This window comes from Carlito syrichta, unplaced genomic scaffold, assembly GCF_000164805.1.
Source record: "Carlito syrichta isolate Samal-C Ts95f unplaced genomic scaffold, Tarsius_syrichta-2.0.1 Scaffold78750, whole genome shotgun sequence".
NCBI lineage: Eukaryota > Metazoa > Chordata > Mammalia > Primates > Tarsiidae > Carlito > Carlito syrichta.
The window spans coordinates 127,424-139,167 of record NW_007022846.1 but is presented as its reverse complement, the minus strand read 5'-3'; the positions used below and the strand labels follow the sequence as shown (position 1 = coordinate 139,167).

General features: G+C 39.5%; 1 protein-coding gene across 10 annotated transcripts in view; it reads right to left on the bottom strand.

Moving 5' to 3' along the window:
- Positions 1-11,744, bottom strand: part of SERBP1 (SERPINE1 mRNA binding protein 1) — a 19,169-nt gene that overhangs the window by 6,252 nt on the left and 1,173 nt on the right. For 3 of the 10 annotated variants that reach the window (XM_008054385.2, XM_008054400.2, XM_021710514.1), the window contains exons 2-6: positions 9,296-9,446; positions 8,549-8,689; positions 8,361-8,450; positions 7,654-7,773; positions 4,562-4,739 (exon numbers count right to left, since the gene is read on the bottom strand). In XM_008054385.2, the coding sequence (XP_008052576.1) occupies positions 4,562-4,739; positions 7,654-7,773; positions 8,361-8,450; positions 8,549-8,689; positions 9,296-9,446 (680 nt within the window). The remainder of the gene's footprint in view (positions 1-4,561; positions 4,740-7,653; positions 7,774-8,360; positions 8,451-8,548; positions 8,690-9,295; positions 9,447-11,744) is intronic. The other 7 variants (XM_008054391.2, XM_008054415.2, XM_021710516.1 and 4 more) reach the window with 3 other exon arrangements.

The window sequence follows — 11,744 nt, the reverse complement described above, 5'->3', positions numbered from 1 at the left end:
GCTCAGGCAATCCACTCACCTCAGCCTCCCAAAGGCACGGGATTACAGGCTGAGCCACCGAGCCTAGCTCACTCAGACTTTTTTTTTTAAATCAGGGATTCACTCTGCCACCTAGGCTGAAGTGCAGTGATCCTGACTTACTGCGGCCTTGACTTCAGGGCTGAAGCAATTCTCCTGCCTCAGCCTCTCGAGTAGCTGTGACATAGGCACATGCCACCACAGCTGGTTAATCTTTTTGTTGCTGAGATGAGATCTCGCTATACTGCCCAGGCTGGTATTCAACCCCTGGGCTCAAGCAATTCTCCCATGGGTCATGGCCTCCCAAAGTGCTAGGATTTCAGGCCTGAGTCACCATGACTGGCCTGGACAAGTACATTTTAAATATGTAAGTCCCTGATGAAGACCTTTGAATAGATAGCATATAAGGTCTCTACTAGTAATACTGAATCTCCCAAATAAAATTCTGCTATATACGCTTCCAATGACCACTTGGGGAAAGACACTATTATGTACAGACTTCTCAGTAAGGTTTTCTGTTCATATACAACTATTATGTTCTTCCAAATAAATCAAAGAGCTATACATTCAAGTGAAACACTACACACTTTTCACAAAGAGATCCTTAGAAAGCTACACACAAATAATACTACACCTTAAATAAATGTACCAAAGAAACTTTCTTAAAAATGAAACTGTCATGTTTGTGAAATCCAGATCCTCTTCTGTTATTCTGTATAAGCTACAAGACCCAGGCAGGACGGGGCAGCCAAGAAGCCGGGCGATTTCACACTGCTTAATGTCTAATTTATTTTTGTATGTTAGGGATAAAGGGTTTTAATCTTCTAGTTGAAAACTTATACTACTTAAAAGTACATTTTACACATGCATAAAATTCTCTTTTTGAAGGGAAAATGAACATTTTGTTCTAACCAATTTGTAACTGCAATATTAATAACTACACTTCCAAGTACAAATAAATTTGTGTTTTTAATCCATGTTTCCACTCCTTAAATCATCTCATGCCCATATTAAATGTCATCCCTTTGTGCCATGTCAACCCACTGTAAGGAAGGTTTTGATATTAATTTTAAAGGAGCCTAAAAATAAATACATATAAATTCACAAACCACCAAATTAAAATCAATCACATATACCAACTGTAATTTTTAAACGTTTGCTACTTTCAAAAACCAATGATACCAACTCACTATCACTAACCACAAATCAAAAATATTTGGGAAAAAAATAAAAATAACCAAACAATTAAAAAAAACACAAAAAACAGGTGACTATAAATAACTGAAAGACTTAAAGCACACGGGAGAAGGCTTCCTTTGGCAGCATATATACTAAAATTGGGACGCTGTAAGGATGAGCACAGCCCCTGTGCAAGTATAATACATACAAACTTGTAAAGCATTTTGTGTTGTAAGTTAAAATAATAAAGTATCTGGGGTAACATGCATAGTTTATGTGCAAATACTAATGCCATTTTACATATACAAAGGACTTCAGCATCCAAAAATTTTGGTATCCTCTGAGGGGTCCTGAAACTAATCCCCTGCAGATACCAATAGACTATACTAGGATAAATGTACAAAACTTCTTCTAGAGCAGCTTTATTCTAGAGTAAGAAGGAAATAAAACTTCTGATCTCAGCTTTGTCAATAACATAGTAACTCAGTTCTCCATTTGTGAAGAATGTTAGTTTCTTCTTTCCCCAAAATACTTCATATTTGTCAGGAGGATAAAGTAAACGTTAGTCCTTAAGGTGTTATATACAACAAGCATCAAGACCTGATATTCAAATGCTAAAGCCATATATGCCAATAAGACCAGATTTAAACAAGCAATTTTATATTTTGTCATTTTCAAATATTTCTACTCATATACATTAATAGGTCTAACAGTTCTAAAAAGCTCAGTGTGAATGGGTATTTACCATTTGGATCATCTAACATGATGTCTATAAAATGCACAGAGATTTCTTCAGGGCAGTAATGAACCACCTAAAACTACAACTAGAATTTTATGTAAGCTGGGCTCGGTGGCTCAGCCTGTAATACCAGCGCTTTGGGAGGCTGAGGTGAGTGGATTGCCTGAGCCCGCGGGTTCGAGACCCGCCTGGGCAACTTGGCGAGACCTCATCTCTACAATAAATCAAAAATCACCTGGACGTGGTAGCACGCGCCTGTAATTCCGGCTACTCGGAAGGATCGCCAGAGCCCAGCAGGTAGAGGCTGCAGTGGCAGGGAGCGGCCACTGCACTCCAGTCTGAGTGACAGAGTGAGACGTCAACTCAAAAAAAATAAAAATAAAAAAAAGAATTTTATGTATATATGTTTGTGTATGTGTGTGTGTGCGTGTGTGTAAATATTTCTTTGAGTTGGAGTCTCACTCCTCCACCCAGACTGGAGTGCAGTGGCACGCATGCTCACAGCCACCCCAGCATTGACCTGCTGGGCTCCCGCGACCCTTCCGCCTCAGCCTTCCAAGTAGCCGGAACTACAGACGCGCACTACCACACTGGGCTATTTTTTATTTTATTGCAGAGACAAGGTCTTGCCAAGTTGCCCAGGCTGGTCTCAAACCTGCGGGCTCAGGCAATCCACTTGCCTCGGCCTCCCAAAGTGCTGGTATTACAGGCTGAGCCACTGAGCCTGGCCTATATACGTATTTTGTTTTGGGAAAAAGTCCAGTCAAGATACCAAAAAGTTACAAATAATTGTCTTACAGAAGCCTAGGTAAAACTTTTTACAATTAACCTAGGAAGTTTAATAATTAGTTCAAATAAACAATCTCCCCAAGACTGATTATCATGGTTCTTGCATCAGGAATTCTATTTTGTTCTACTCAGGCATTACTCTATCCGTGGGAATAACAAAAAAACCAAAGTGTTCTAACGTTTCTTCCCTACAGAACTTGACACTTAAGACAATGTCCTCATTTACTATTTTCATGGAGTAAATGTTAAAAATCGTCTATGTGCTAAACCTAAAAAAGTTAAGTCTCTTTAAACTCAATTTTATTTAAAATGTGTCCAAGTTCATCTCACACTTTTTCATTTAAAAATTTAATTTTAAGATTTTATATCAAACTGGTTTGCCCTCACATTTTAATTTAACTTTACCTTAGGATGATAGAACTTGTACTCTGGATTTCTGGCACAGCCCAATTTATGACATGAATAAATCAAACACAACTGTCAAAAAGCTAAATGAAGCTGATAGAGAAAAAGAATTTAGTAGAAGAAATGATGTAGTTCAGCTAAAACTGTGAGTAAAATCTCATACTTACATAAGCCCTAACAGGATGCAGCACTGAGACACTCCTTTAAGAACATGCCCCTGGCTTAAATAGAAGCTACCAAATCAAGTCACCAGAGTGACTTTTTCAAATACAGTTGACCCCTGAGCAACTTGGGTTTTTAACCATCTTCCGTCTCCGCTAGAGCAAAGACAGCAAGACCTCTTCTCTCCCTCAACCTTCTCATAGTGAAGCCGATGAGGACCGATATCTTTGCGAATACCCATTTCCACTTAATGAACAGTAAATATTTCTCTTTCTTATGCTTTTCTTAGTAACATTTTCCTTCTCTAAACTGCGTCAATTATTTATGTTACCAGCAAGGTTAACAGTATGCTATTAGTAGTTAAGTTGACTGTAGATCTGAATATCCTGGTGGGGGGCATGAGTGTCCCTTACCCCCAGGCAGTTCAAGGGTCAAGTGCATTTTCATTAGTTTCCATGAACGAGAGATCCATCAAATTTATTGTTTTTTAAAGGCATCATTCCTTAGTCAAGGACAGTACCATTTACTATGGTACTATCCCTGGCCATTATATATGGTACAGGGAGATAGTTTTAAAAGTTGAATTTAGGCCAGACTTGGTGGCTCAGCCTGTAATCCCAGAGCTTTGGGAGGCTGAGGTGAGTGAACTGCCTCAGCCTGGGGGTTCGAGACCCACCTGGGCAACTTGGCGAGACTTCATCTCTACAATAAATCAAAAATTAGCCGGGCGTGGTAGCACGCGCCTGTAGTTCCAGCTACTTGGAAGGCTGAGGCAGAAGGATCGCCGGAGCCCAGCAGATCAAGGCTGTGGTGGCCAGGAGTGGCCACTGCACTCCAGTCTGGGTGACAGAGTGTGACTCCAACTCACACACACAAAAAAAGTTTAATTTAAACGAAGCCACTTATATTTTAGGTTAAGCCATATAAAAATGCCCCAAATTCAACCTAATTGAACAGTCTATTAACGATTTCCAGTTTGGCAAGATTTCAAATATGTAACTGCAACTTTGAGAACTACACTATTTCTAAAATGCTTATAATTATGACATACCACTAACAGCTTTTTAGGAAAAAGAAACACGACTATATATTAAATGTAATTATAAATTGATTAGAGGAAAAAACTCCTTAGAATATATGATAATACAGCTTATTTTCCTTTCCAAGCAAGTTATCTGCCCCAAATGATCCTAACAGACTATTCATGCGAAAAGAGAGAACTACAATTCAAGCCACACCTGATATTTTCAAACAAAAGAGTAACTTTACCTCTTCACTCTTTGATTTGTGAAGAACAAACCCCTTCTTCCACTGTCCATCAGCACCTTCATTTGGTTTCCGGATATTAAACTCTACTTTCGCCCGGTCCTTGTTTTGAATGGCCTTCCACTCGTCCAAAGTCATCTCTTTTGGACCCTCTTCCTTTACCTCTTCAACTTCGTTCTCCCTGCAAAAAGGTTTTTAAGTGTTAAACCTGCCTAAGAGCTGATATAATTTACATTTAAAAATTTCACTTATGATTGTAAGTAAGAAAGTTAACCTTAGCTGGCTGCTAATCTTTTAAGAGAAAGAAGATTCTCAAAAGATGAGTGTTTCATAGTTTCCTGTGTAACCCAATGGCAAATACGCAAGTTGATAGAGACCAGGAATTCAGTGTTTGCTGATTAAAGAATAGATAATTAGAGAACATATAATTTATCTTCATAAACTCCATAACCCCTTAGGTGGTCATTTATCAACCCTACAATCTAGAATTGGCTTTACAAATCCTAAAATACACATTACTTAAATAACACTACTTTGTTTTAAAACTACCCTCTTATGTAAGTAAAATCCTCGATCTGTCTTGGCAAATACTTTTCATTTCCTTAATTTCACACAATATATGAATCATGATAACATATATGGGAGGTAATCACCTAGGATGCCTGTGAGCAACCAGGCTTCAAATTTTGGAATATAAAGGTACTGTTCCTGGCCGGGCACAGTGGCTATAATAATCCCAGCACTTTTGTAAGACTGAGGTGAGATGATCACTTGAGCCCAGGTGTGTGAGACTGGGCAACATAGTGAGATCTTATCTCTACAAAAAAGTTAGCCAGGTACAGTGGTGTGCACCTGTAGTCCCAGTTACTAAGTGACAAAGACCCTGACTCAAAAGGAAAGAATGAAAGGAAAGGAAACGGAAAAGAAAAAGGAAAAGAAAGGAAGGTTCCTCTATGCTTTATTTCAGCAACTAGCACTTAAGGTTAATCTAATCAACAGCCAAGTTTCTACAATCTTAATATCTATATAACCTAACTGCACTTTCAAACCAACCTATATATGGGCAGGAGACTGAATTCATTAGTAGTGGAGCTGTCCAAAAAACTCACTAGCTTCAATACTTAATACCAAGAGTTATTTCCAAATATAATTCTCAGGTCATAACTAATGAGTATTGTCCTTTCTTCTTCTTACAGAAACAAAGCACAGACCTAGGAATAATTCATTATTTTAGTACAACCTCAATTTCCAATTGTCATCAACAAGTCATTTACTATTCTAGGAGCCTTGCTTCTTTCCAAAGATAGCAGATGATTCAGTTAGCCCTAGAGCTCAAATATCTTTCCTGATGTTGCCCTTCACTGTTTGACAAACCCTATCAAAACTTCCTAGAGCGAGTTTACATTGAATTGAAACCATCCTAGGTGCCAAGTCCACTTTGTCACTTCACAGGTAAGAAAACTAAGGATGTAAAAAAGGTCCACATTACCCATAGAACGTAGCATACCTTTTATCATATCATGAACCCTTGACACCCACCTTTCAAGAATTGCTCAAAGGATCAAACAAGAACCAAATAGAAGCTCTGGAAACTACATATGGGAGTTAATCAAAGTCAGCCACAGTTGTGCTTCATAAATTTATACTTCCATATGAAAAGTACATTACTATGCTCAGACTGCTCTAATGTGATCATCTCTCTCTTTTCTGAGACAGGGTCTCACCAGGCTGGAATGCAGTGGCACAGTCCCAGCTTACCAGTCTTGACCTCCTGGGTTCAAGCGATCCTTCTGTCTCAGCCTCCCTGGGACTATAGGCAGGCATCACTACACCCAGCTAACTTTTGTGTTTTTTTGTAAAGATATGGTCTCACCATGCCGTCCAGGTTGGTCATGAACTCCTGGGTTCAAGCGATTCTCCCACCTCACCTTCCCAAAGTGCTGGGATTACAGGCATGAGCCATCACACCCAGCTATCATCATTTGCTTTAAACCAAACACCCTCAATCTGATTCCTGGGTGCTAGGTAAAAATCGTTTTCAATGCCCTATCAGTACACATCAGTACCTTCTGGTAAATAGTAATAATCTTTGCAGATCACTCTAAAAGTGATGAAAACAAGGCTCTTTAATTAAAGAAGAGTTGAGTTGAGCACTGTGGGGAACTTAATGTCATGTAGGGTTCATTTAACCCACCAATCACACCTGATTCAAAACCAAGGGAAGTAAGGAACAGCTGGAGGCCCAACCTTCTCTTGCACAGACTACTTATGTGCCAATCCTGACTTGTACCCCACATCTCGTTAATAAAATAAAGAGGAGAAAAAAACTCACCAATCGCATTTTCATTGTTTCCACGAGAAATTATAATTCCATATAGTTTTGCACAAGTACATTTGCAATATCAAGTGCAAAACATCACCCAACAACACACTCCCTCTAATAGTAACTCATTTTTCCTCATCCCATCAAGTCCATGATACGCTCATCATTAGCAGTTCATCCTAACAGCAACACTTACTGAAGAAAAGGAAAAGTTTAGAAAGGGCATCCCCTCCTTGACTGATCTGAATATACTCTGGCTAAGAATCACTGCCCTAAATAATCTGTAATACAAGACTTTATTTTTGGTAGAGACAGTATCTCACTATGTTATCCAGGCTGGTCTCGAACTCCTGGCTGCAAGCAATTAATGGAAACTATCAAAGGCATTCACTTATTTCTACCCATTTAACTTGAAATCTTTACAATTCCTCATCCTTGAAAAAAACTTGAAAACCAAGCCTTCTACCCAAATTGAACATGGGCTGACTATAAAATGGTCATGTTTTCTAGTTTTAAACTGTCTTGGAAAAAATGCTGTGCCACTGATGACGATGGTAAAATGACTAATCAAACAGAAATAACCACATTAAAATTTTCAAACCGTCAAAGTCAAATATGTACATGCAATATACTCTTTAAATATTATTTGAGGAGATGGGGTTACAGTAAAAGTCTCTCCTGTCAGAAAGCCACCAAATAACAGTATCTTATCGGGAAAAACCCAAACAGATTTCAAGGCTAGGGTATTGCTGTCACACACAAAACCACTCACTTATTTTCAGTGTCTGCCACTGGATGTTCTTCACCTTCAGGTGTTTCCTCAGTAACATTTGCTTGATCCAAGTCACTGCAATTATAAGATATTTGTTTCTGAATGTATTTGGGGGACTCTCTAAGGAAAGAAAGAAAAAGAAAGGCATCTAGGTCCATTTAACTGTAGCTGAAGGGTGCTTCACACACAAATTCAAAAACCCTCACAGTCTCTACATCTTTTTCTACTCAATTCACCCCCCCCCAGGCCTCTAAGGGAAAACAAACTAAGCTAAGCTAGTTCACATGCTTTGTACTTAAAAAGTAATAGGACAGGGCAGTTAGTTCTAAAACAAGGCTTTAACAGCTTAGTAAATTTTCTAACAACCAGAATGTGAATAGCTAGAACAGGAACTATAAAAAACCAATCAGAATACTCAATTAACTTCATCACAGAGTTTTAGAAAAAGCTATATAACCACATAGAAAAAAACTAGCACACATATCAAAGTACAGAAGAACTGGTCATTCAACACAATACTGAATACACTCAATACACCTTAACCCAAACCTGCCCCCATTAGATATTCTCCAGGGAAGTAGGAGCTCTCAGAGCATCCCCTTTCATCCCAGAAACAAGCAACACACACTAGACTAAGGATGAGCCTCCACTCAACGACAGGGTTAGTTCTATTAAAATTAGTTATTTTAAAAAATCAGAATACCAACGTTAATTCGTCTTTGACAGTTCCCCAGTTGTGAGATCCACTACCTCCACGTTTGTCTTCATGCTTCAGGCCACTGTAATGTGAAAAAGAACTAACAAAACTGAGTTAACATAATACTCCTTAGTTCTAGAAGTTCAAAGTTTGTTTATTAAATAAATAGATTAAAATAAAAACCAATATGAGACTTACGATCTATCACTTCCACTATGCCTATCAAATTCACGTTTGCCACGAGAATCAAATCCATCTCCTCGGCCCATTCCACGTCCACGGCCCCCTCGACCTCTTCCAAGACCACCACGGCCTCTAATAGATCGGTCAATAATCGGTCTGCAATACAAATTAAAAAACATTTCTATGATTTCCAGAAAAATAAGGGAAATCCATTCAAAAGGATCAAAAAATCAGGACGTGTTTATGGGTTCATAACCCATAAATACATGCTTCGGAAAATTCAAAGTAGTCTCTTTCTAAACATAATGGAAACCATAACTAGAAAGCCCCCAAACAAGAAAATTATTTTGGCACTTTCTAAAACATTACTACTAGTCCATATAGTTTTTCATTGTTATTCATTGTACATTATAACCCAGTGAAACCTGTTTACCAATACACACACTTAGGAATTAAAACACATCTAACCTGTGTAAGTAGTAATCTATTTTGCTATCGACAATTAACCAACAACATTATTTCTCTAAACTCCACATCTGGGGAGAGCAAGGAAAAGAAACTGACCATCACTTCAACTGAAGTGCTTCATTCCCTGCAAGTGATCTAAATTCGAACTGATATCCAAAAGTCTAAAGCATAGCAATGCACACAAACGTTTCTTTGAAAAACTGATAGAAGCAATTACATCGCTACCTGACAATTATGCCCAATTTATAGTTCCCTGTTAAGACGTGATTCCTTTTGTCAATAACAAAATCTTACCTATCAACTGAAAATTCGCCTCCTTCACCCTTTTCTTCAAGTGGCTTTTCAAATCTTCGTTCACGAGGTGGTCGCCTTTCTGGTCTTCTATCAATTATTTTCCCTTCACCCTGAAGTTGTTGATCAGGTCTTCTTCCAACTCGTCTTATTCCTAAAATGACAGATAACCTGCATAAGCAAATTATTTTTACCACACAAAAAGTTTAGGCTTTCCCCTGATGAAAAAAGCAAACACTGGGCACTCCTAAGGTATAACAAAGTACTTTAGGGAAATTCCCATTTAAAGGCAATAAACTTGTTTTAAACTTCTATTTAGTTTGCCAAATTATTTTTCACCAAAGCATTTTGATACCTTACTGGGAAGTCATGTAGGTAGCCATTATTCCCATCACTTTTCAAGACACTAGCCTCTCAAAAAATTTTAAAGAAATTTTAGGCAAGTGATACATTCTGGCTTTACAAGTACCAAAGGTGACCCACTTCCATCCATAAATAACCAAGCAAATCAAAACACTCACTAGATATAGCCCCTCAATAAAAAGAAGTCAGTTATTCTATGTAATGTGAAGGAAAAAACCTGCAATAGACTCATAATTCTATAAAATTACGAATCTTTTAAAAAGGAGAACAAATGACATTTAGGATTATTAGAGAACAAAGCTATTTAACCAGGAAAAAAGTACAGTATTGTCAACTATAGGCACACAAAAAGTACCATCTTTCCCAATATACAGCTTTAAAACACGTGTATATGTTTGTACACACATACCCATCTAACTTTGACAAAGCTATGTAACCATAGGAAATAGTTATTTATCATGCATGGAAAGCCTTTTAAGAGATTTGCCCTTGTTAAGCATCTTTGTTTTCAAAGACTCTTTAAACAGAATTCCCACACAAAAGGACCTCTTTTAAGTAATAGGTATGAAATAGGAAACCTGTGACACTAAGTGGTAACTGAAGCATTTACTGATTCCCCCTAACTGCTTTTATCCTGCTGATGTCTGAAGTCCACATACGCAACCAATGTGATTATTGGTGGCCCAAATTGACTGAAAGACGGCAGGCATGCTATCATTCCAACTTCTGACAAATCGAAAAGCAGCTGAGGAATTGGTTTTGCAAGATCTTAAGCTGCTTCTCTCTGGTTCTTAGAAAGTGAAATTCCCTCAAGACACACCCAATCGTTCAACTGCCTGAAACTAGAGCCAAACAGTAACTATCAATCCCTTCAATAAAATTTTAAGTCTCATTCCCCGTAACACAGAGGATCAACCACAAATGTGAGCCCTTACACCAGGGAATTTAAGGAAATTTCATAAAAAATTATGAACTGGGGTGGAGCTATGGAACTGGTCCTCAGAATGGTATCTCAACCAAACACACCCAAGTGAGCTTGCTTCTCCACCCAATATTCAACATCAGGCTTACAAAATCTAAAAACTTAAATTCACTTCATGAAAATGATTGGTATTAAAAAAATCGCACGCTTCCACTGATGATATTTTGTCAAAAACAAAACCTAACTTGCAAGCTCACTCACCACACTGGATTCCAGGGTTTTACTATTAAAAACAAACCCCGGTCTACATTCAGCGACATTCTGTTGTGTCAGTTCCCAAGCTCTCCAAGAGAAGCTACAGAACTCGTGCAGCAAACTTTACTATCAAAGTGAGGCTAGCATGCTCAGGATCGGGGACCAACTCACAGACGCCATCAGGGCAGCAACCCTTCCTACCATTAAGGAGGGGGGCCGCGACCCTCGTGTCCGGACCGATCCCCGGTGCACAGTGCACTGACAGTGGGCAGCAGGATCCCAAGACGAGTACTCTTCACTCCACAAGTTCCCTTTTTCTGTAAGCTTACTAAGTCTTAGGCGGCTTCGGGTGAAAAGTGCTCTGAATGCCGACCTAAGGAAAACGTCGGAAGCACGGAATAGTCTTCCCAAGAAAGGGTCACTGAATGAGACTTCAGTCCCGGCTATGCATTTGAGAAACAGTAACTAAACGTTACTTTCCAAACAGGAGCTTATGGCTCCAGGGTCAACACTGAGGCCTTCAAACCACGCTTCCTGCTTTGCATATTCAAATTGCATGCACACACCTGCCTGGCACACCTGAGATGGATGCTTCAGACCCAACTCTCTCGTGTGCTTTCTTCGGACTAGACTGGGCAAGAAGAAATCACTCCGGCCAGCGCTCCCTCGCTCAGGAATTAAACGACCTGACTCCTGCGAGGTCGCCACGAAGCTGAACCGTCCGACCAGACGGACGCTCGGCCGGGGTGCGAACACTCGCTCTCTCACGCCCCGCCGCGCTCTTCCTCGACCTGCAACTTTAACGCGTCCGACTCTTGGGTCTTCTCCGCCACTCCGTCCTGGGTTCTCCATTCCGGGTCCCCCAAAACCGGGACCCCGGGACCGAGCCCGACCCGAGTCCGCCGTCCGGAG